Source organism: Cervus elaphus, chromosome 12 (assembly GCF_910594005.1).
Source record: "Cervus elaphus chromosome 12, mCerEla1.1, whole genome shotgun sequence".
In the NCBI taxonomy this organism is placed as follows: domain Eukaryota; kingdom Metazoa; phylum Chordata; class Mammalia; order Artiodactyla; family Cervidae; genus Cervus; species Cervus elaphus.
In genome coordinates this window covers 82,392,521-82,418,382 of record NC_057826.1, presented here as the reverse complement: position 1 = coordinate 82,418,382, position 25,862 = coordinate 82,392,521, and the positions used below count along the sequence as shown (strand labels likewise).

Here is a 25,862-nt window from a genome sequence, read left to right as displayed (position 1 = left end):
CTTCCTTATCCATTCGTCTGCTGATGGATGCCTGGGTTGCTTCCATGTCCTGGCTATTATAAACAGTGCTGCGATGAACATTGGGGTGCATGTGTCTCTTTCAGATCTGGTTTCCTCGGTGTGTATGCCCAGGAGTGGGATTGCTGCGTCATATGGCAGTTCTATTTCCAGTTTTTTAAGAAATCTCCACACTGTTTTCCATAGTGGCTGTACTAGTTTGCATTCCCACCAACAGTGTAAGAGGGTTCCCTTTTCTCCACACCCTCTCCAGCATTTATTGCTTGTAGACTTTTGGATAGCAGCCATCCTGACTGGCATGTAATGGTACCTCATTGTGGTTTTGATTTGCATTTCTCTGATAATGAGTGACTTTGAGCATCTTTTCATGTGTTTGTTACAACCAATGAATTTAAATAAAAGCCTTTTAAATATAGTTGAGACCTACTCTGTAGCCCTCCCCCAGCACATTCCCCCTCTCCTTTGCAGACATAACCACAATTATGTGTTTGGTGTTTATTTCTATCCATGTCTGTTTCTGTTTCCTGTATATATTCCCAAACCATCCTATATATATCCCTAAACAATGAAGTAATTATTTTGCATGCTTTTAAGTCTTCTGTAAATGGTTTTATCAAACAGTACATATCTTCTGTAAGTTACTTTTATTATGCTTTGAGGTTTATATGTGTCGATACCTATAGCTCCAGTTCACTAATTTTCATTGCTATACAGTATCCCACTGTATGATTATGATTAAATATTTATTCTTCTGCTTTTGGGTAATATTTCTAATTTTCATTGTTAAAAATAATATTTTTGTATGTATCTTTTTGTGCATAATTATAACAATTTCCCTTGGACAGTGGCTTTCAGACATTTTTAGCCATAATCTATGTTAATAAATAAAATTTACATTGTGCATGCATGCTCAGTCGTATCTGACTCTTTGTGACCCCATGGACTGTAGCCCACCAGGCTCCTCTGTCCATGGGATTTTCCAGGCAAGAATACTGGAGTGGGTTTCCATTTCCTTCTCCAGGGGATCTTCCCGATCCAGGGATAGAACCCATATCTCCTGCGTCTCCTACATTGCAAGAGAATTCTTTACCACTGAGCCACCTGTGAAGTACCTGAATTGATTTCTTGACTGATGAAAAACTGGTTGTAATCTGCCTTTGAAAAATAATGCTAAATGGTGACTTGGGAGAAGCATTGCTTGGTGCCAGGACTATGCACATCATTTCATTCTATTAGTTATTGCCACATTTTCCCCAAAGTGGTTGTACAAAATTACATTTCCATCAGCATTCCCTGACAATTTCTTTAACTTCACAACTTTATTGACACTTGATGTTGTCAGATGTTTACCTTCTAATTTTTGCCAGGCTTGTAACTATGAAATTGTATTATTTTGAGATTTGAGATTTTGAATTTTTTTGAATAATTTTTTTCAAATTATTATTTGAGATTTGAATTTGAATTTCTAGTGGGATTAAATGCCTATCATCTTTTTTCCATTTTTGATATTGATATTGCTTGTTCTGCAGATAGCCTTATCCTTTGCCCACTGTTATAATGTCTTTTTCTTTTTCTTATTGATCAGTAATATTTCTTTTGTTTCTGCTCTCTTTGAGAAACAGAAGTAAAAATCAATAGTTTCCTTTATTGTTTCTTCTTTTTGTTTGAAAATTCTTTTTTATAGGCTGAGGACATAAAGATATTTTTCTATGTTGTCTAACAAGAGTTTTAAAGTTGCTCTTCACGTGGAGATGTTTCATCTATTTGGCATTGATTTTTGCTTGTGATGTGCCATTGAAATCCAATTTCATTTTTTTTTTTTTCTCATATGGATTACCAGTTGTCTCAGCACATTTTCTTGAAAAGTAAATTCTTTTTGTCCTTCCCTCTCCCCTTGGCAGTGTCTTCTTTTAGCAAATTAAATATCCACATATGCATAGGTCTGTGACTGGCCTCTCTGGTCTGTTTATTTGGTCTCTGTACATGTTTCAGTATAATGGTATAACTGTCTTAATAACTGTAAATTTCTATTAGTATTATGTTCTAAGAGCTGGTAGAATGGGGTGCCCAATCTTCCTTTCCTTTTCCTTCCTTTCTCAGCCTTCCTTCCTTTATTTTTGGTTTTAATTTTTGGCCACACTCTGCAGCATCTGGGACCTTAGTTCCCCACTGAGGGATCGAATCCGTACCCTCTGCATTGAAAAATACAGTCTTAACCACTGGACCACCGGGGAAATCTCTAGCCTGTCTTCTTTTGAAATTTTTTTCTTGGTCTTTTCTTTTTCTGTATACATTCTAAAAATAGCATGTCAAGTTTCATGAGTAACTTTCCTGGTTTGTTTGATTTTTTTACTACCCTTAGATTGATCATGTGGATTCTTCTTTAATCTTAATTTTGAAAATTATATTACAAGATTTTTGTGATGAAAAGTCATTCTAGCACTTTGGGTTGTTATGTGTATTATGGGCTACATATCATATACTTTCCTTTTTTGTTTGCTAATATTTGTGTCATAATATTCATATTTATGATAAATGATATTGACTTATAATTTCTTTTTATTCTTTTCTGCTATCATACTATCTTTATAAAATAAATTGGAGAGTGCTTTTTATTTTAATATTCTGTGATCCTTTATTTTGATTTCCTATTTAGTATAAGGCTTCCCAGGTGGCATTAGTGGTAAAGAAACTGCCTGCCAATTCAGGAAACATAAAAGACATGGGTTTGATCCCTGGGTCAGGAAGTTCTCCTGGAGAAGGAAATGGCAACCCTCTTCAGTATTCTTGCCTGGAGAATCCCATGGACAGAGGAACCTGGCAGGCCACAGTTCATAGGGTCGCACAGATTTTTTAGTATAAACCTCATATTTGAGATAAAGATGATCTGTTCTTTGATTATTTTGGTAGAATTTATCTTGTAAAATGGATAGTTTTAAACTATTGACTGTATAATAGTGGACATCAGTTTTTGATATGTTTTAGTTTCCTTTCATCTAAATTCTTTTTTTATTTTATTTTTTGGTTGCTCTATTTATAGCCATGTTCCCTTGTCACTTCTAGTAATGCTTATTTATACTTTTTTTTTCTTGATCAGTATTGCCTGAGGCTTGCCTATCTTACTAGTAATTTCAAAGAATCAGTTTTTTTCTTCATAGAACCTCTCTTACAGCTTTTAAAAAAATACTATTTTATTGTTGTTTGTTCTTATATTTCTTATTTCTCCATTTAAAAATTTTTCTGTCTAAAGTATTATGTTAAATACTCGAAACATTGGTTTTCAGTCTTTTTTATTTTCTGATATAAGCACATAAGATATAAATTTCCCTCTACATCAAACAAATTTTGAAATTTAATATTTTTATTATTATTTAGTTTTAAATGTTTTCTAAGTTCCATTGTTTCTTTTTTGATCCAAGTGTATATTTAAAAGTGTGTTTAAACTTTTTGATACGTATGGATTTATTACTCATTTTTTGTCATTCTTTTCCAATTTAATTGCATTGTGGCTAGTGAATGTTGATTATATATAATTGGTTTATTGAGGTTTTCTTTATTGCCTAATGTGCAGTTAATATTTATAGTCAATACTTACTCTCAATATATTTGTCTAGTTTGTGGTCAGTATTTAAAGCTATGTTTCTAGTCACTTATAAATTTAAAGTAGATGTATTTTCCCAGATTGTTGATTTAGTTGATGTATTTCCTAGATTGTTTCCTAAATTGTTTCTTTTATTATTATATATTGACTATCTTTATTGCTAACTCCTTCATTTTCTAAGTATTTTGTGAGCATGGGCTATATGCCAAGCTCTGTTCTAAGTATGTATTGTATATCAGAAAACTAATAATGCTTCTTGCCTTAACATTTATTTAGTATAATGTTAATATCAGCTTTCTTTTGGTTATTTTTTTCCTGGTATATGTTTTTGAGATTTTTTCAGTGAATCATATTAAACATTCTTTAGCTTTCAATCTTTTTCTTGTAAGGAATACACAATTCCTTTTTAAGTTTACAGTCTGAGAATCTGTCTTCTGATCAGACGTTTGTCTGTTATACTAATTGTGATTTACATACATTTCCATTCATCAATTTGATGTTATTTCAAGCTTCCTATTTTTTTTTCTTGTGTCTGATTTCCAGTTGATGGAGTTTTCTCTGTTCTTCTTCACATTAATGGTTACTATTGCATTTTAAAATACACAGTTGACTTAAATTATAGTCTAGTACACGTCCTTACCTTATTCTCAAAAAAGGACCTTAGAATCATTTAATCCAGTAAACCCCTCTCCTTTTGCATGCTTTTGTTGCCTAGTATTTCCTTTTTTAAAACCATCCAATTTAGACACTTTAATTGCTGTGTTTTTAGTCAGTGTTTATTTGGATTCACCCACATACTTGTTTGGCTTCGCCACTCCTCCCCAAGAATATAACTTAGATAAAGTTCCTTTAAGATGGCTCTGGTGGTAATAAGCTTTCTCAGTTTTTGTTTGTCAAGTAACTTGTTTATTTTGCTTTTACTCATGACTGACTTTTGGATTTGGTTGACAGTTGTTTTTCTCCTAGATGTTTTGAAGCGCATATACCCTTGTCTTCAGTTTTCTATTATTGTAATTAAACTGTCATCTATCACTGTTTTTTTACTTCCTCTGTTTGTTTTAAGATTATAAGATTTCTTTTTGAAGTCTTTCAGACTCACTATGATCTATATAGATATGGAACTACTACATTTGACCAATTTGAGGCATGTATTTTTCTATATTTCAACAAATCTGAAATGTGAATATATCTTACAATCTACATCAGGTCAGTTCACTTCAGTAGCTCAGTCGTGTCTGACTCTGTGACCCCATGGACTATAGCACGCCAGGCCTCCCTGTCTGTCACCAACTCCCGGAGTTTACTCAAACTCATGTCCATTGAGTTGGTGATGCCATCCAGCCATCTCATCCTCTGTTGTCCCCTTCTTCTCCTGCCTTCAGTATTTCCCAGCATCAGGGTCTTTTCCATTGAGTCAGCTCTTCACATCAGGTGGCCAAAGTATTGGAGTTTCAGCTTCAGCATCAGTCCTTCCAATGAATATTCCAGACTGATTTCCTTTAGGATGGACTGGTTGGATCTTCATGCAGTCCAAGGGACTCTCAAGAGTCTTCTCCAACACCACAGTTCAAAAGCATTAATTCTTCTGTGCTCAACTTTCGTTATAGTCCAACTCTTGACATCCATATATGACTACTGGAAAAGCCATAGCTTTGACTAGACAGAACTTTGTTGGCAAAGTAATGTTTCTGCTTTTTAATATGCTGTCTAGGTTGGTCATAACTTTTCTTCCAAAGAGCAAGTGTCTTTTAATTTTGTGGGTGCAGTCACCATCTGCAGTGATTTTGGAGCTCCCCAAAATAAAGTATGTCACTGTTTCCACTGTTTTCCCACCTATTTGCCTTGAAGTGATGGGACCAGATGCCATGATCTTAGTTTTCTGAATGTTGAACTTTAAGCCAACTTTTTCACTCTCCTCTTTCACTTTCATCAAGAGGCTCTTTAGTTCTTCTTCACTTTCTGCCATAAGGGTGGTGTCATCTGCATATCTGAGGTTATTGATATTTCTCCCAACAATCTTGATTCCAGCTTGTGCTTCATCCGGCCCAGCGTTTCTCATGATGTACTCTGCAAATAAGTTAAATAAGCAGGGTGTCAATATACAACCTTGACGTACTCCTTTCTCAGTTTGGAACCAGTCTATTGTTCCATGTCCAGTTCGAACTATTGCTTCTTGACCTGCATACAGATTTCTCAGGATGCAGATCAGGTCGTCTGGTATTCCCTTCTCTTTAAGAATTTCCCACAGTTTATTGTGATCCACACAGTCAAAGGCTTTGGCATAGTCAATAAAGCAGAAGTAGATGTTTTTCTGGAACTCTCTTGCTTTTTTGATGATCCAGCGGATGTTGGCAATTTGATCTCTGGTTCCTCTGCCTTTTCTAAATCCAGCTTTTTTCACTCTTCTCTTTCACCTTCATCAAGAGGCTCTTTAATTCCTCTTTGCTTTCTGTCATAAGGGTGGTGTCATCTGCATATCTGAGGTTATTGATATTTCTCTTGGCAGTCTTGATTCCAGCTTGTGCTTTGTCCGGCCTGGCATCTTGCATGATGGACTGTGCGTATAAGTTAAATAAGCAGGGTGACAATACACAGTGTTGATGTACTCCTTTCCCAATTTGTAACCAGTCCATTATTCCATGTTCAGTTCTAACTGTGCTTCTTGACCTGCATACAGGTTTCTCAGGAGGCAGATCAGGTGGTCTGGTATTCCCATCTCTTGAAGAATTTTCTGCAGTTTGTTGTGATCCACACAGTCAAAGGCTTGAGCATAGTCAATGAAGCAGAAGTAGATGTTTTTCTAAATTCTCTTACTTTTTTATGATCCAACAAATGTTGGCAATTTGATCTCTGGTTCCTCTGCCTTTTCTAAATCCAACTTGAACATCTGGAAGTTCTTGGTTCACGTACTGTTGAAGCCTAGCTTCGAGAATATTGAGCATTATTTTGCTAGTGCGTTAAATGAGTGCAATTGTGTTGTAGTTTGAACATTCTTTGGCATTGCCTTTCTTTGGGATTGGAATGAAAACTGACATTTTTCAGTCCTGTGGCCACTGCTGAGTTTTCCAAATTTGCTTGCTTATTGAGTGCAGTAGTTTCACAGCATCATCTTTTAGGATTTGAAATAGCTCAACTGGAATTCCGTCACCTCCACTAGCTTTGAGGAGGCTGCCATTAGCTCCACTATAGAGCTACCAAGCAGGTGACCCACAAACTCGAGAACAATTATACCAAAGAAGTTCTCACAGTGTTGCAAAAGTTCTAGGGTCTACAACAGATTTCCCAACCTGGGGATCTGGCCAAAGGACTGGGAACTCCCAAGGAATTTGACTTTGATAACTATTTATATTATTATCATTTCAGTTGTTGGTATTACATGTGTGGAGTTTAATTACTCTTCAAAATGTATTTTAAAATTTTATAGCATAATTTGGAATTGAAATCAAACATTATTCAAAAAGACATGGAAATAGAATAGCAAAAACAAATTTAATATTAATGAAATATGCTTTTCGTTGGAGGAATGACTGTAATTCCACACGGTCTTGCTAATTAACGGTCAAATACTTTAAAAGGACGATAACTGCGTTTGACAAAACTGTGTTACATTCTCACTGTAGTTTTACTTGCAGTTACTCAGTGACTAATTGATACCTCATGGACAATGGGTACCTATTGGCTATGCTGGTATATCCTTTTGTGAAGTATCAGTTCACATCTTTTGCCCATTAAAAAAAATATATTACCTTTTTATCAGTGAGTATGGTAGATCTTCATTCTAGATTCAGCCCTTTATTTTGTTTATATATTAAATGCATTTTCTGCATGGCTTCCTTTTTTGCTTTCTTAACAATATATTTTTTTTTAACAATATTTTCAACCTGTAGAAACGTTAAGTCTTAGTGACATACGTTTATCAATTTGTTTTCTTTTTATCATTAGTGTCTTTTTTGTCTTGTCTAGGAAGTCTTTGCTTATCCAGATATCATAAATATGTTCTCCTCTGTTATCTTCTAGAAGGCTTATACTTTTACCTTTCATTTTAGGTTTGTGATCCACCTTTAATTAAGTTTTGTGTATGGTGTGAGATGGCAGCCCACTCAGGTATTCTTGCTTGGGAAATCCCATGGACAGAGCAGCCTGGTGGGTTATAGTCCATGGGGTCACAGAGAGTCGGATGCAACTGAGTGACTACACACACACACACACACACACACACACACACACACACACACACACGGTGTGAGATGTAGGGGTCAGGATTCATGGGGTCACAGAGAGTCGGATGCAACTGAGTGACTACACACACACACACACATACACACACACACACACACACACACACGGTGTGAGATGTAGGGGTCAGGATTCATTTTTCCCAAATTGCAACTGAGTGACTACACACACACACACACACACACACACACACACACACACACACACACACACACACACACACGGTGTGAGATGTAGGGGTCAGGATTCATTTTTCCCAAATAGAAATGTCTGTTTTCTCCATCACCATTATTCAAATGGCCTCGTTTTCCACCATTTAATTAAATTGGTTTGTTTTTCAAAATTGAGTTATAGTCCAATGAGTCTTTCTCTGAACCTTCTATTCTGTTCCATCTGTTTGTCTACTATTATGCCAAGACTATACTGTCTAACTGTTCTAGCTTTATAATACATGGAGATATTTGGGGAGATCATTAATTTAACAAATTTATTTTGCCTAATTTTTATGTGTTAAGAAATGATATTTGACTTTAAAAAATATGGTTGAGTAAATTAAAAGAACTCTTTCGGTAATAATGAAATAAAAATACAAAGTGATATTTTATTGGTTAATCATAAGTTTATTTTCACCAGGTGTTACATAAAATAATCATCAGATATCTTAGATTTGATTAAATATGATAATTTTTATTAACATACCCAATATCTATGTTTTATGAATCTGTGGATTCATTTCTTTGACTGATTATGGGAACAGGAATATTCTGAGGCTTTGTATCTCAAATATTGATTTCTTCCACTTTTTGCTTCTTCAGCACCTGCTAAACATGGGATGGACCCTCTTGTTCTATTCTTTGTTTCTTAAAATTTCCATCATTCTTACTTTTCTCTGCTAAATTTGTGCATGATTTTTATTTCTTAAATGTTTCTTCCAGTTCACTGACTTTCTCTTTAGTTTTGTCTAATCTGATTTTCAGTCCATCCACTGAATTTTTAATAATGACAATAACTTTTTATTTCTAGAAGTTCTGCATGGATTTTTAAAAAATAAATGCCCAAATATCTTTGTAACATATTTTTTCTCATGTTTTGATTCATTTTATCTAATAATTTTAAACATAGATATTCCATAGTCTTTATCAAGTTATTATATTTTCTTAGTTTTTTGGTAATTCTACATTTATTGCCTAAAATTTATGCTTACTCTTGCTCATAGTAATTTTTTTCATTAATCCTCTGGAATTGTCAAAACGCTATAAGGGCTTCCCAGGTAATGCTAGTGGTAAAGAACCACCTGCCAATACAGTAGATGCAAGAGACACTGGTTTGATCCCTGGGTTCGAATGATCCCCATGGGATCCCCTGGATCCCATGGCAACCCACTCCAGTATTGTTGCCTGGAAAATTCCATGGACTGAGGAGCCTAGCAGTCTACAGTCCACGGGGCTGCAAAGAGTACGGCACAACTAAGCAACTGAGCGTGCACGTGCATGCACACACACACACAGACACGTGCATGCTGTAAAGTCTGATTTGAGTTTATGTCTTTCTAGTGAGTTTTGCCTGTAGTGGTAAGGGTTAGAATGGCAGGCACCATTTTTTATGAGGAGTCTTGGGTTTCCCTGGTACCTCAAATGGTAAAGAATCTGCCTGCAGTGCAAGAGAGCTGGATTCAATCCCTTGTCTGGAAGCTCTCCAGAGAAGGTAATGGCTACCCACTCCAGTATTCTTGCCTGGAGAATTCCATGGACAGAGGACCCTGGTAAGCTACAGTCCTTGGAGTCACAAAGAATCAGACACGACTGAGCAACTAACACTTTCTTTTTTGTTAGATCATGCCTGTGATGTAAATTTGAACTAGAAATTCAAGTGTGGAAAGTCCTGTGATTGTGAAATTGAGGCTTTTTCTATTTCTCCTCATAGTGGTTATATCTAGCTCTCTTAGATTATAAAGACTAATCATTATTATCTCTGTAATCAGAGTGTCATTTCCTGCTTATTAGGCTGGTTTTTAGTTCCTTTTATTTTCAGGGGATTCCAACAGTGTACAGAAATAAATTAGACTGAAAGAGCAGCTTGCAGCTAGATTGACTGATAATTGCCAGATGATAGGTAGTAAATAAATGTAAAAAGTAGATATGGATATTACTGCTTTTGGATAATAGAGGCGGGTAACAGACTTTTTTTCGTGGTATATAAAAATATGATTTGAGTTGTTGATATGATAACTTACACATATTATTCCTCATATAATATGTGTCTGTATTATAGTGATGGCTATAGTAAGTAATTTTAGAATTTATAAACCTTCTCATAAAAAGGAATACTTTTTTCTTTTTTTTCAAGCTTATTGAGTGCTTTGTTTTTAGTTCTCAAAATGAAGATAATTACCCCTACATATTTTAACACTGACTTTTTTGTGTAACAGAATAGGTAACAAAATGAGAGCTGTTGTGATTTTATTACAGTCATTTTGTTCTCCTTTCTGTATGCCAAAGCCTCTGTCTCTTCACCCTTCTTCCTTATTCCCCTGCAGGAGGCTCCTCTAAAAATAGCTCCAGTAATAGATGTTCTACATGGGGTCAAATTGCTGAGTCATTTAGTTCTTTGGTGAAGTTTAGGAATATGGAAAACAGTGTCTGAACTGGGTAGGACAAACATGCTTCTAAATTGGCAGGTCATTATTCTTTTGAAAAATAAAGAATATTCTTCTCAATAACCATATAGTAAATAATTTTTAAAGTCTATTTTTAATTTTAAAAATTCTGTAAAATGGTTTTGTGTCTGAACTTCAAAACATATTTTGAGTGTGATTCCCAGAAGTGTGTTTTGTTAAATACAATAAATTTGATATTAAGAGGTTAACAGATGAACTGTAAATATTCCCTTATATGTAAATATTTCATCTTCTTTTTCTTATCTTAGGTATGTTATTGCCTCTTTGGAATAGTTTCACTGCCTGCGAAATAGTTACCTCCAGAAAAGAATTTCTGGGAGGATTTGACACTTGACAGTGAAATAAATGTGCTGACTTTTTCTCAATGTTATAAGGATTTAGCTTTCTTAAATTATCCGTAACCCCTTATTTTTGCTTTCCTCATTATTCCGAAATACTTATATGTAGATTGTTGAGTGCTGGCTTCTTCAGTGTAACACCAGAACAACCTGCTGATAAAGAAAAGTTGAGATTATTACTTCCTGACAGGAAGAGCACATTTTCTTGACACAGTCTTAGTCATATTTTAAGGACCAAGTCACGATATTTATTTCTGAGATTTCTTGGGGGTCTTGTTGAAGGTGGGTCTTTCAGTGCACTGGCTTCAGATTGATGAATTTATGACATAATAGGTTACCCCCTGGTGGCTCAGATGGTAAAGAATCTGCATGCAGTGCAGGAGACCCAGGTTCATCCCCTAGATCGGGAAGATCCCCTGGGGAAGGAAATGGTAACCCACTCTAGTATTCCTGCCTAGAAGATTCTGTGGACAGAGAAGCCTGGTGGGCTATAGTCCATAGGGTTGCAAAGAATCAGACACAACTGAGCAACTAACAGGTTTCAGATTTTCAGGTTAGAATTGTCTGGCAGAACAAGGTGAGCTTTTCAAAGTGAATGTTGGACCATGATACTAAACTTTTGTTTTCTCTGGCATTAATAACTGTCTCACTTCTCCTATTAACTGAAGGTCCAAACTCCCCAACAGAACTCTAAAATTCTTCTCTATATGGGCAAAGATCTCAAGTAATCTATCTGTTTCATTTTCTCTCTTCGAAGATACCCCTTCTAGCCCTCTGTCCTCTGTCTCTAATGTAGATTGGTTGCCCGTAGGCCTGCTATGGAGATGACATCCTTGAGTTTCTCTTGCCTCTCTCCAATAGTGAGTCGACTTCCTGAATCTTATGTATCTACATCTTTTGTTCTTTCTCATATTAGAGCAACCATCTTCTGGTAACTTTCAGCAGTCGTTTTTTTTTTTCCTTCTGTAAATAATTCATGCATAGATAATTGATATGATAAATAGGATGTTTTCTTTTTGTCTATTGTAATGCTAGAAATTCATTACAGAGTATATCTTAGAATTGCTAGAAAAATTAAAGTTATAATTTTCTTATAGGAATTAAGTTTGGAACAACAACAATGATTGTGCGTAATTATTTTGCTTTTTAAAGTTCTGGAAAGGCTATCTCCTAAAATGATTTTGGGATATATGTTGTTGAATTCTGATTTTCAATTTTTCAACTTGTGAATACTTTTTAAACCTCTATCAGATGAGAGTTAATACTTTTGAAAATTTGATAAAAACTTCTGGTAAAATTTTGCTTCTTAAATGAAAATAAATATAAAACATTATAATCAAATAAACTTTAAAAAACCTTTTCTCACAATTTATTGCCTGATGTAATTTGAGTTTATATTTTAATAGCAAAAAAACTGTCTTGAAATGTGTGTCTGTGTATCTGTAGTCTTTGATGGTGGTAGTCTGGGGCCCCAAAAGACGGCTGTTTCTTTAAAAATTGATGGCACTAGTTTATTTCCCTTCCAAAAACCAACTGCAACTAAATAAAGCAAACAATCTCCAATTTTTATTGTCTTCATAATAAAACAAAATATGAAGCTCAGAACTGAATTACTTGCCCTTTCTCTTTTTATCTCCTCCCAGTTCAAAATGCTTGCATCTCATAAGAGCCAGCATTCTCTTAAATCTGCAGTTAGGCTCAACGCATTCAAGCCACAGTACAATCTTGGTGTAGTTTTAGTCTTTTTCTGGAAAATAGGTTTAGCGTGCCCACCATAGCCACTCCACTTCCTGTCGTAACGCCTCTTTCCTTGGGCACGCAGAGAATCCTTGTCCTTTTTGTACTGTTACTTTGTGGTATTCGTGCTTGCCTACTTCTTAGAGAAGCCCAGTGGGTTTTAGGAACATTCTCCATGTCTGTGAGAGTGATCGCACAGAAAAAAGCAAATGTCCTGTTTTGGTTTTTTTTAAGATGCCTTGATTCAAAGGAGATTCAGGCTACTGCTTCTCAGTTTTCTCCCAGTTAGATGTCAGCAAACAATGCTTATGCCCAGAAATATCTCAGTTAGATTCCAGGAAGAATTTAAGAGAAGAGATTCCTCAGACAGGCTTTCAATCTGACTGTAACTCTAAACTTCCAGAGACCAGATAGGAAGCAAGCTATCCTTTCCTCTTGGAAATTACAGCCCTGGAACAAGAAGAGGTAATCCATCACTCCTCCCCTCCCCCTCCACCCTCATTTCTGGGAATATCAGAGAGCGGTAACTGGTAGAGATGGTTCAAGAAGTTTGCTAACATTGAGAGTGTATACCCAGTGAGGGGAACTTGGTTGTCTTACTGTTTTCTGAAGACTTATTCTTTTACCATGGTGGAAATATCTAGTAATCACTCGGTCACATCTGTGGAACAGGTTTTTCAGTGGTAGGCCTGAGAATGGTAATGCCAAGTGAATGGTATACATAGCCAGGGTGTTGATCAATGGTAGTTGTATTTCTTTTACATGGATTAGGGTTTAAGGGATTGAGAGAAAAATAGGAAACTATGTGGGAAAATGTCTTAAGCCAGATTCATTTCTCCTATGTCCTCTAAAAAATCAATGAGACGTGGCTCTGCCACAGTTCTATCACTTTTATATTTTCTTTGTATAACAAATTTTTAAAAATAAACATGACTTTTTGGAAAAGCTGAACTTGTCTGTAATTTTGATGCATTGCCTACATTTTTATTCGGTCTTGAAATAGTAGTTTTAAAAGGGAGGAAGGAAAGTGGGGGAGGAAGAAAGATGATGACTTATGGAAAGAGTAAGACAAGTTTTGATTGGGTTTAAATATTGGCCACAATTTATGTAAAATGTACATTTTTATATTAGCATCATTCAATTGGATATAACTGGAAATTATTGTAAATAATAAAAGTGAAAAATATTTAGTATTAGAAGTACCAGTGTGTGTAGTATTGTAAAGAGCAGAGCACTAAAGCCAGGATAACTGGAATATTGTCCTATTTTGACTTCTGTGTGTATGACAGTATGTATCCTGGTCACCTTTCCACCCCTCTCCCACGCTGCGCCTGCCACAACCTCAACTGTTTTACTTTTTCTCATGTGAATAATGAGATTATGGAGTAGGTAATTACTAAGCTTCCTCTTAAGATTCTGGTATTCCAGAATATGTCAGACTTTTCAGAAGGTTTGTGTCTTTTAATAAAATTGGTAAAAAATCATTTGGGCCAAAACATTTCAATATTTGCTGATGGTAGCTATATTTAAACAGCAGTGTTTTGCCCAGGAGTGCTGCACCTAAACAGAACAGCATAGATTTCCAATTGTAAGAACCTTGGATTCTTGCTTAGATTGGAAATTGCCCTTCCAGTACCCTTCATTGACAGTCATAATGATCTACTTTTAGCATTATGGGGGCATTGTCAGTGTATTGATTCATTTGCAACTGAGTGGTGTATTTCTGTGGGTTTGAGAATAGTGAGGTGAATGGCTTTGAAATTCTCAATACTGTTTGGAAAGCTGATTGCATAAATTTGAAATTTAAAGTGTTTGAACAGATTCTTTTCCAAGTGATTTTTAACAAATGTTTGATCATACTGTGTTTGTGCTACAGTTGAAAGGCTGAAGTAGCATTTTGGCTCCTTTCCCAAAAGCATGCTTGAAGAGGCTAGCGGCAGCAGCAGTATCTCCCTCTGTTCTCCTCACTGCTTTTTACCTTGCGAGTGGTGCAGCTTGTTCTGCGGATGTACCAAAACCCTCCCATTTAATCTGCAGTGGAGAAGAATGGAGCTCAATGCCCAGCAGCATTCAGGGGTCTAGCAAGGTTGCAGTAACTAGCAATGACTATGTATTTCAACAGCTGAACAAGAAGACGTTTTATAATATTTTTTTTTTCCTTTCAGCTGATAGATTTTTGCTTTCTGTTTCCTTCTAGAGAGATGTGGATAATTTGCCCTGCCTCCAACGTCTGTTTCTCAGCTTCAACAATATATCTACGTAAGTGGAAACTCCCAACTTGTCATTTGTTAATAGTTTGATTGTGTGGGTTCTAATGCTTTAAATTAAGATTGTAAATACTTTGGAGTATTTCTATTGACATGTAAGATTTTCAACTGGAAAATGATAGGGCCATCTGTGACAAAGTTCTTTGTGGAAAAACAAAGCTCTTGTGTTTATTAGTGCTTCTGATGCTAAAATGATGACTGGTATAGTCTGTGCTCTTTGTAATTATAGTTTAGAGTTGCTCCTGTGTCAAACACGTATGTGGAAATGTCAACATATATTCTGCTGTCCTTTGTTTGACACTTACTGCACTAATCAGTTGAATTAGAATTTCTTTCATAAATTATCATCGACAATCTGTGTAGCTACTGAGCAATTTTGATATAGCAGGTTATACTTGTCACTAAGCCACTTGCTAATTAGGCCATAACTTCTAACTTGGTATCCCTACTTGGAGAACGAATGCAGCTAAACACTGTACATTAGAATATATAAATGTATAAATGTTGTTCTGTAAAGATTTGAAACACATCATCCTTTCTGTGGTGATGATGTCTCATGCAGTGTCGATGTGGAAGATTTCAGAACTGAAGCTGAGACAGGCAGTCAGACTTTTCAATGCAGAATGAGTAGCCACCCTTCCCTATCTCTCTCCTTCTTCTCTTCTCCCTTGTCCCTCAGTTCTTTAGTTTCACTTCAAGACTGTTCGCTGAATGTACTTTTATAGAAGGATAATAACTAAGTATAAAAGAGTTGAGAACATATCTCTTCCTGAGTTCTAGGTCTATGCTTCTGATTATTAAAAACCAGTTGAGCTTTTGCACATTTTCTGTTTCTACCTTTTTCCTATGTTAGCCCCCATCCCTGTACTATATCTCTAAAAGGTGGAGGTTAAGTCTAGATGGTGAATTTTGCATATAGGTATTATTTCAAAGAAAGCACCCTTAATCATTTTCTTTTTTTTGCTTTGTGTGGAAATGCAAAGTTTTCTGAAATACTTTTAATGTTCTCTTCAGTTTATGTTGAATCCTGTTCCAGCTGCCTTCCCATCTTGTTGAAAGAGCAGGGTTTATTTTCAATGGCAATGGAAGGAGCACTCAATTTTCTTTAAGGAGTTTCTACCTAAAGACCATTAACAACTGTTTTGAGAAGATAGTGTCTCATTTTTAAAATATGTTGTTTCTCATGTCTCACAATATTAGCTGTTGAAGGTGTCGCAAACCCTTAGATTCCCCCAACCCATGGTGGAACTTACTACTTTTGCTCTTGTCTTGTTTATGGGGAGTAATTTAAAAAGAGATATAAATTTGGGTGTATGGGGGTTATGACATGCCTACTTCCTCAGGATACCTCAACTTCTAAACTCCTAGCTCTGTAGGGAGTTGATCTTAAATGTCTGTATTTAGGGAATTTTCTTCCCAGCCTGAAAAGGAGTTTTACCTACTCAATGAAATAAATATGTGATTAATGGGATTAATACTTATGACTTTCTATTAAAAGTGGGATTTATTGAGAAATTGAGATAGAAGGAAGTGTTTTTGTATTCTTACTGATTGCTTTTTGTGTGTTTCTGCAAAGGCTTAGTTCTTTACCTTTCTCTAATATTTCCAGATGACCTGCTTTTGAGGTCAAGTACATTTTCTGTTTTCTGCTTTGTTCCTGTTGATGCATGTAATCCAGGAGATGGTATAGAGAATATATTGGATCTTGGGCAGGGGAGAGGAGGAATTGGAAAGTGCAAGCCCTTTTCACATTTCCATGAGTTTTATTCAAGACACAAATAGTTCAGTTGACTGGATGATAGATGATCTGTAGTGATAACTGTGGTGTCCTTTCATATCCTGCTATAGTCCTGGCATGACAGAGTTGCATAATTTTCAATTCAGTGGTCAAGGGGTAACATACAAGAAGAGTAGAAATAGCAGTATAAAGGTGAAAGTACCTTTTAGGACTGTCTCTGGATAACTTTCAAATATCATCCAGCAAATGAAATATCCAACAGTGTATCCATTTTGGGGAGACAAAAATGTATTGACTGTTAATGTAGTAAGGTTTCCTAGATTTTGACCAAGTTGTTGGATTCTTAGGAACCCATTTGTATAAACTATTACCTGGTGGAAATTCAGAAAGTTCCAGAATGTGATAGCACCCTGCTGAATTCAGAGAGCTCCAACTTGGGGTAAATAGGTACCTGTATTTAATGATGGGTTGACCATGGCCTTGGTAGACAGGACCATTTTTGTGTGTTTTCCTGTAGATATTAGAACATGCATTTAGTTCTTCTAGTAAGCATACAAGATATATTAAGAGAATGAATGACATATCCACGTCTGTGTATCTGAATAGAAGTGATGCCTCCAGTTAAAATATCCCTCAGAGCATGAGGAAGACAGAAATGCAAATAGGTAATTATAATACAGTTAGTTAAACTTAGTTGTGGTCATATGCAGATATACTAGAAAATGTAAATCAGTGTAGAGAAGGGAAGTTAAGGAAAACTTCCTAGAGGGAGATGGTCCCTGGACTGAGCTCTAAGTGGAGGAGACCTCAGTAAAGTGAATAGTCCTTGGACATTCCAGGTAAGGGTACAACCTAGGTGAAGCAGATGTAGAAGGCTCAGAGTGGACTCACTAGGCCCACCCTCTGGGAACTTGCAGTGAGATGCTTGCTCTCCTCTCCTCCTAACTAGCTCCAGGTCTTCCTCCAACCCACAGAATGCTGGAGGGACCTGCCAAAGTACACTTTGTAATGATCACCTTGAAGGAAATATTCTGTGGCTAATCAAGAGAATCAGTTATATCTAGTTCATTCTTCAGCTGTGTTCATTCCATTATTCAGCTCTTCCGAGGTGCTATTGTCTGCTTGATTTGTTTTCTTTTTCTTGGCTCTCATGATCTTAATTTCCAAGTAGTCTGCATTTTTTGTAATGGCTTATTCTTTAAAAAAAATTATTTATTTATTTGACTGCATTAGGTCTTAGTTGTGGCACGTGGGATCTTTGTTGCCACATGCAGAATCTTTTTAGTTGCAGCATGTGGGATCTACTTCCCTCATCAGGGATCAAACTTTGGTCCCCTGCACTGGCAGCACAGAGTCTTAGCCATTGGACCACCAGGGAAGTCCCTCTAATGACTTATTCTTGTTTGATGAATGAGATAAAGTTTTTTTTTTTTAATTTCTAGAATTTATTTTTCTCCATTACCTATACTTTTTCTTTAAATTAAACAAAAATACTTTCATTCATCCATTCATTTGTTCTATGATTTTTTTTTCTTGTTTATATATGAGGATCTACATGAATTTGTTTCCTTAGCATAATTTAGAAATATTGCTGTGAATGCAAGTTATAAGGTCTCTGTCTGTGGAGGATATAGGAGGGAGGAGGAAGGATATTCAACCAGTTGGACTTTCCTTTATGATGTTCACAAGAAACTTGCTTTCTGGGAGTGGGAGCTCCTTTTACATCTTGGACCAGATGCATTTACCCAAAGCACAACCCTTCTTTTCTCACCATTTTAAACCTGAGAACAATTCAGGAGCCAGCCTTTTTGAGGGTAGGAGGCTAGCAAATCGTTACCAAACCCTCCAGTAGTTACTGGACAGCTGACCCACATCTGCTGTCCACACTTTCTCCCTCTGATTCTGGGGAGTATTCTGAGGTTCTGCCGGTAACATTTACTTAACAGTGATACTCTTTATTTCAGGCTCTTTAGCAGTTTGGGGTTTTACTGATTCCATCTGCTTTATGTCTTCCAGAAATTCCTTAGTGTTCTGGTCGGCTTATGGAACTTTTTCTGGCTTTCTAGTATTGCTAAGGATATTTTCATACTTTTATATTCAATCATTTCAGAGAGATTTTGAGAGGGTAGAGAGAGATAAGATCACATACTCAAGTGGCCATTCTCATAGCTGTCCTTACTTTGAGTGATTTTCCCCCAAAAGGCTACCCATAAAAATATCCTTGGCAGCTTTAAAAACACATAGGCCTTAAGTTCACTGCTGGGTAACCTGCTCCACTAAATCTGGAGTGGGGCCAAGGGTCTGTATTTTTTTAAGGCTTCTCAGAGAATTCTGATGTTCGGCTTAATGCTAGATCTGGGAACCATTGAATTATGGCACCCCCAAATAAGAATATTGTTAACTAGCAGATTAGTATTTTATATAAAATTTCCCTTCACAAGAAAAGCTTTTAGACAAAAATATTTGTCAGGGATAAATATGTACTACCATCCAGAGGTAGTTTATGATCTTTAGGCAAAACCCAGGGTGTTTCATCTCCTTTCCACTGAGGCTGTGCAGAGGTCTGCTCTTCATTACAAGGTTAAGTTATAATTGATTCTCTCCTGTATCTTTTTTTCATTCTCCAATGTAGAAAGTTTTAACAAGCTTTTTTCTTTAAAAAAAAAAAAAAAAAGACATTTATAATTTGAGTGCTTTCCTTGCCTAAAAGGGAACGGTTACTACTGCTCCCAAGAAATAAGGAGACGTTAGTATCCCTGGGAAAAGAGTCAAATACTAGTCAAGGTCAAGTGTCAACTCAGGACTCTTAGTCTCATGTATTATTTTTTTAACTGTGGTAAAATACTCATAAAAGTACCATCGTAACCATTTTAAAGCACACAATGAAGTGGTGTTAATAAATACATTTACATCCTTGTGCAGTCAGTCTTCTGTCGCACAGAACTCTTTCCATCTGGCAAAACTGAAACATTATACCCGTTAAACAACAGTTCTCCCTCCCCTAGGCCCTGGCAACCACCATTCTACTTTCGGTCTCTGAGTTTTTGACTACTCTAGTTATGTCATGTATGTGGAATCATGCAATATTTGTCTTTTTGTGATTGGCTCATGTCACTTTGTACAATGTCCTCAAAGTTCATCCATGTTATTGCTGTTCAGTCTCTTAAGTAGTGTCTGACTCTTTGTGATCCCATGGACTGCAGCACGCCAGACTTCCCTGTACTTTGCTATTTCCTAGAGTTTGTTCAAATTCATGTCCATTGAGTCGGTGATGCCATCCAACCATCTCATCTTCTCTTTGTCCCATTCTCTTGCTGCCTTTGGTCTTTCCCAGATTCAGGGTCTTTTCCAGTGAGTTAGTTCTTTGCATCAGGTGGTCAAATTATTGAAGCTTCAGCTTCAGCATCAGTCCTTCCAATGAATATTTAGGTTTGATTTCCTTTTGGATTGACTGGTTTGATCTTCTTGCAGTCCAAGGGACTCTTGAGAGTCTTCTCCAGCACCACAGTTTGAAAGCATCAATTCTTCAGTGCTTAGCCTTCTTTATGGTCCAGCTTTCACATCCATACATGACTACTGGAAAAACCATAGCTTTGACTATGTGAACTTCTGTCTCCAAAGTGATATCTTTGCTTTTTAATATGCTATCTAGATATGTCATAACTTTCCTTCCGAGGAGCAAGCATCATTTAGTTTCATGGCTGCAGGTTCATCCATGTTGTAGCATGTGTAAAAATTTCCTTCCTTTTTAAGAATGTATACTTGTATGTTATTCTTTAGGTGGCCTGGAACTAACTGGGAGAGGCAGATGGCAGAATGAACCATGCCTACCTCTTCATCCACATTGTTTTCCCATAGAGCCCTATGAACTTGCCCTGTTCCACTGAACCTCCTTAAACATAATCATGCTCTCCCTTGCCCATTTATGCATTTACTATGGCTTCTGGCAATAATATTTTTTTCTACCTCTCTTTGTCTGAATAACACCTGAGGATCCTATAGATCTCAAGTTAAATAACACCAAGGGTTCTCAAAATTTAATATGCTTAAGGATCATCTAGAGAGCCTGCTAAAATGCAGTGTTTTGGGGATCCATCCTCCATGGATTCTAATTCAATAGTTTTACATGGGGCTTAGGAATTTGTATCTTTAGCAAGTTGTGCAGCTGACTTAAAAATACCACTGGTCTGTGTTTTTCAGACTTTGAGTCAAAACTCATACAAGGATCCTAGTCAATTTTAGTTCAAGACTGGAAAAATAAAAGCAGAATAGAAAATGTCGAGAGTTTCTCACACATCGTAAGGGTGAACACTGTCTCATGAGAAGTTTGCAGTTTTAATATATATGGGTGTATCTATGTATGCATTTGTATGTGTTTGTGTATGAATGTTATTTTGCTCTAGATATTTGGGAACTGGATTACAACGTAAATATATTTCTCACCATGAATTGGGTTTAAAAAGTTTAGAAAACACTGTGGGGTCTCAATATTGGGAGCATGGAGTCTTAGCCACTGGACTACCAGGGAAGTCCCCGGATAATTCTTATTATAATCATAAAGTTTCATTTTCCTTTGTGTTAGGATAATTAATTCAATGTGTGTATGTGTGAGTTTTTCTAAAAGGAAGGATTCTTGACCTAAAGTTAAACTAAGACACTGTGAGCGGCTGTTTGGCACACCTAGGCTCATACTGCGTTCACACATACATAGTTGAGAGGCTGATAGCTGTTCATGGCAGTAAATTAACATTTTATGGTATTGATGTGTCAAAGGCCCTTTTGCGTTTTGCTAATGTGAAGGTTCTAGAAGTTGCAGACATTTTTGGTACATACTGCTAAGGGGGAATTTTGGTCTTAAAATTACTCATGATTGTATGTTATATTGGGTGATTGTTTCTAGGTTGAGAAGCACAATTATGATAAATTGAGATCAATGTGTTTTATGATTTCTATTTTGTTTTGTTCTACAAATTCAAGGTATAAGTAGAGTAAATCCAAAATGCATTTAGAAATAAACTTAAAGTAAGTAACTTCCCCTGGTGCTATTCCTTATAACTTGTAGAAAATACTTCCAAAAAGTGTTTGAAGTATTTGCAATAACAATGTCAAATACAGTGAACATAAACATTTAAAACAAAGGTAAGTGACTGTAACATTCCCTTCTTGTCTTCATCTTGTCTTGTTTTGTTTTAATTGAAGTACAGTTGATTTATAATGTTGTATTAGTTTTAGGTGTACAGCAAAGTGTTTTGGTTTTCATGGAAAGAGATGCACAAATTTGAAACAAAAATGTTTACATATCTGTTTTATGTCCATTCCACCTCCCCACCCTACCCCCACCCCAACCCAGATTGCTTTGTTGATCTCTTAACCCCTGGTACCTCAGTATGTAACCCACCTTATTTGAAAATATGGTCTTTACAGAGGTAGTGAAGTTAAAAGGCAGACATTAGAGTGGGCTCTAATTTAGTAAGACTGATATTCTTATAAAAAAGATGAAATTTGGAGGCAGGTATACAGGGGCTTCCGTGGTAGCTCAGACAGTAAAGTATCCACTTGCAATACAGAGGACCCATGTTTTATCCCTGGGTTGGGAAGATCCCCCAGAGAAGGGAATGGCTACTCAGTCCAGTATTCTTTCCTGGAGAATCCCATGGACAGAGGAGCCTGGGCAGGCTGCAGTCCTGTGGTTGCAAAGAGTCAGACACGACTGAGCAGGCAAACACACACACACACACACGGAGACTGCCTTGTGAACATAAGGACGGCTATCTCCAAGCCAAGAAGAAAGACCTAGAACAGATTCTCCCTTCACAGCCCTCAGAAAACAACAACACTACCATCACCTTGATTTCAGACTTCTAACCTCCAGAACTGTGTGATAGTAAATTTCTATTGTTTAAAAAAATAAAAATAAAGCAGAGGTGAGCAAACAGATATTGAAAGGAATGAACAAACCAGTCAGTTAATTTTAGGAAAAAAGCAAGGTCAAAATCAATCACGCCAAAACCCCAAGTATATACTCCTAACTGCAGAACTTTCAAATTTGATCTTCTGGAGTAACTTTTGTTCATCCTTTATAATTAAATACAAACCCCAAACAAGAAGAATTATTTTGTTTTTCTATCTATACCATACCTCTTTGAGTTCTGTAATATCTATGTTGATGTATACCTAGTTATAACTTAATCATAGTATCAGTCATATCTGTCACATGGTAGGTATGTGATTATTGTTCTTTTAATTAATGAAAAAATGAAACCTAAGTTTAAAGCTGGTGTTTTTCAATATTCATAGAAAATTTTTAATAGCCCTTTTCAGCATGTCATCTTGTTTAGTTGTCTAAGGACCCAGTTTGCAGCTAATTCAGCATGGCTGTCCCCTGGGATATAAAATAATAAAAAGTAACTAAAACAAGGAAGCCAAATTAAAATTATTTTATAGTAGAATTGGATTATTAGAAACAACTGTAACAGATATCTTCCAGACTAAAAGCTTTCCTCAGTGACTTAAGATTTTAGCAGTTACCTTTTCAATATTTGAGTAGATTCAGTGTTTTAAAGAAAAACTAAGACTCTTTCAGGTAGTTTCTAAATTATGTAACACAAAGATAAGATAGCCCTCTTATTTATAAATATATGTATAATAGTCATTTTAAAGTCCCTGTCTACTAATTCCAATATTCCAACATCTGTGTCACCTCTGAAGCTTTTATACTGACTTGTTTTTCCTTTTTGATACATATATTGAGTTTTTTTTGCTTTCTCTTGTCTGGCAATTTTTTATTACATTCCTGGCATTGTGAATATTACATTGTTGAGAATCTGTGTTTTGTTGTCTTAATTTGAAAGTTGTTGAATTTTGTTTTAAAGGTAGTTAACGTACAGGAGAATCAGGTTGTGTTCAGGTTTATTTTTAGGCTTTTTCAGGCAGGTCTGAAGTAATCTTATTCTAAAAGTAGAGTAATAAGCTTTGCATCTATATATTTATTTTATCTTGACAGTAAACACAAGACTTCTGCATCAAAGGCAAACCAATTATTTATCTGCAGAGTATCTTTGCACTGGTTTCCAATGCTCCATTTTTCCTCACAGGTTTATGTGATGAGGGCAGTTGTCTCCCACATGTACAGGGTGGGGGGTTTCTAGTTCTTGAGTGGAATACAACATTATTAGTTTGGGAGCTTATGTAGGAGCTGCTTGTATAACTTCACCTCTTCCCCTCCAGAGAAGGAGGGAGAGATAAACACAGACACATGCTCACACACACACATACAAGAGACAGACAGACAGACAGAGATGGGGAAGGCTTCTTGGTCAAATGACCTTTGGAATGTAAGCACACAGTTGTGGGAGATAAAATTCTGTGTCACCTCAGAGGTCTCTGTCTATGCCATCACTTTGAGCCGAGGTGCCAGTTTTCTTTGCCCTTGCAGAAATATGAACATCTGAGCACTGTTTCCCAATATAGAGCAATATACAGCACCTGAGGCATAGCATTTCTGGGACCTCAGCCGTGTAGCCGTGTTCCCCGTGGTCTCTGGTTGGACCTCCAGTGTCTCCGAGCTCTCTCTGCTCAATAGGTACACTTTTCATCTTATGGCCCCTCAGTAGTTGTCCTTTGCTAGGCTTCCTGGAGCCTCGCTGTGTTGCTGCATGTTAATTTCAGCCAAGACTTCTATGCAGCTTTCTGGAGTTTCTTCCTTATACAACTCCTTATTCTCCACTGTCCAGCCCTCTGCCTCAAATTCCAGCAGCCTCAGCAGACCCAAACTCTGACCTCTGTTTGATCCACACAGTGAGACCTCTGTCCTCTTTTTGACTCCTCTTCCCTTTCTGTGATCTGAGAAGTGCCTCCAGGCAGAAAGCAAGATTAAAGTGGCTTTCATGTGTTTCTCTTCTCTAAGGATCACATCTATCCTGTCTGTTGTTCAATGCTTGTTTCAAATATTTTGTCAGTTTTATAGTTGTTTACGTTGAGAAATTGAGTCTGATAACCCCACTGCCAAAACTGCAAGTTCCTTCTACCATGTTTTCAAATTATCATGTTGTATATCATCTTTGTGATCTGTCTAGTGTATATAGGGTGCAAATTCCCTTAAATTAACAATACTGTATTTTTGAATCTAAGAACAAGGGACTTAAACCTAATTCTGAATTGGTAGATGTGCAGTTGCTGTCAAAAGCCTTCCTGATATTTAAAATAAACCGTTTAGAAATGAGCTAAAAATCTATTGTGAAAATCCACTTCAGGATCATGTTATTTGTCCAGAAATCTCCATGCTCTGTCTTTACATACTTTATCTCCCTATAGAAATTCCTTCAAAAACTGTGATTTAATGTATTCTAATATTTATTGAAGAGATTGAGGAAAGAGCTAGTTAAACCAGAAAATTCTGACTAGAGAAAGATATAACAGTAGAGCAGATTTTGTTATGGGTTAAAGTAAAAAGGGAACATTATGAATGTATGAGTAAATTATTGGGATGCTTTTAATATACCCAAATATGCCTGCATAGAGTCATTCCTGAGTCCATGTCTGAGGGTGCAGGATCATGTCATTCTCAAAATAAAAATGCATTTTTCTGTTTCTTTTGGAAAAGTACATGTTGTCTAAAAGGTGTTAAATTATTTAGGAGTACATTTATAAGAATTGTATGTTTCTATAGAAGCTGTTGACTTTTGATGTTTGAAGGGTGATAGTTAATCACATCCTTTTGCTTCTGCTCTAAGTTTTGAATCAATTGAAAGATACAATGGTCGGATAAATGGAATACAAAATAGCAGAATGCAGTTTAGATATGCATCTACAATCAGGCTTCCTAGTATATCTAGTATATCTTCCTAGTATATCTCTCCTGAATTAGATTTTCAACTCACTGGCCAAAGAATTGGAAAACCGAGACCTCCCTCCCTGGGAAAAATGAAGCTTAAGAAAACACTCCCATCCTGGAGACTGGGTGGCCTGAAAGAAAAATAAGAGAACCTGGGACTCTTACGTATGTACTTCCCGTTGTGAAAGTTTACCTTGTAGGAATTATGTGTGTGTGTGTGTGTGTGTGTGTGTGTGTGTGTGAGATTATTTGCTTTCTCCATATTCGTTTTTAGGATTAAAGATGACTGTTATGATGTGGTGAAACTTAGCTTGAGCAGGAAGGAAGATTATTGCCTGAACTTGATAGGCACTGAACTTCCAATCAGGCCTTGGTTAAATAACAGGGCATCTTCCCCTTCAAAAAATCTTGCTGATA

At 36.4% G+C, this 25,862-nt stretch overlaps 1 protein-coding gene across 8 annotated transcripts in view; it reads left to right on the top strand.

Moving 5' to 3' along the window:
- Positions 1-25,862, top strand: part of LRRC49 (leucine rich repeat containing 49) — a 153,573-nt gene that overhangs the window by 31,970 nt on the left and 95,741 nt on the right. For 7 of the 8 annotated variants that reach the window (XM_043920862.1, XM_043920861.1, XM_043920864.1 and 4 more), the window contains one exon: positions 14,805-14,866. In XM_043920862.1, coding sequence (XP_043776797.1) covers positions 14,805-14,866 — 62 coding nt within the window. Of the gene's footprint in view, positions 1-9,589; positions 9,618-14,804; positions 14,867-25,862 lie in introns of those variants that run through there. The other variant, XM_043920868.1, reaches the window with a different exon arrangement.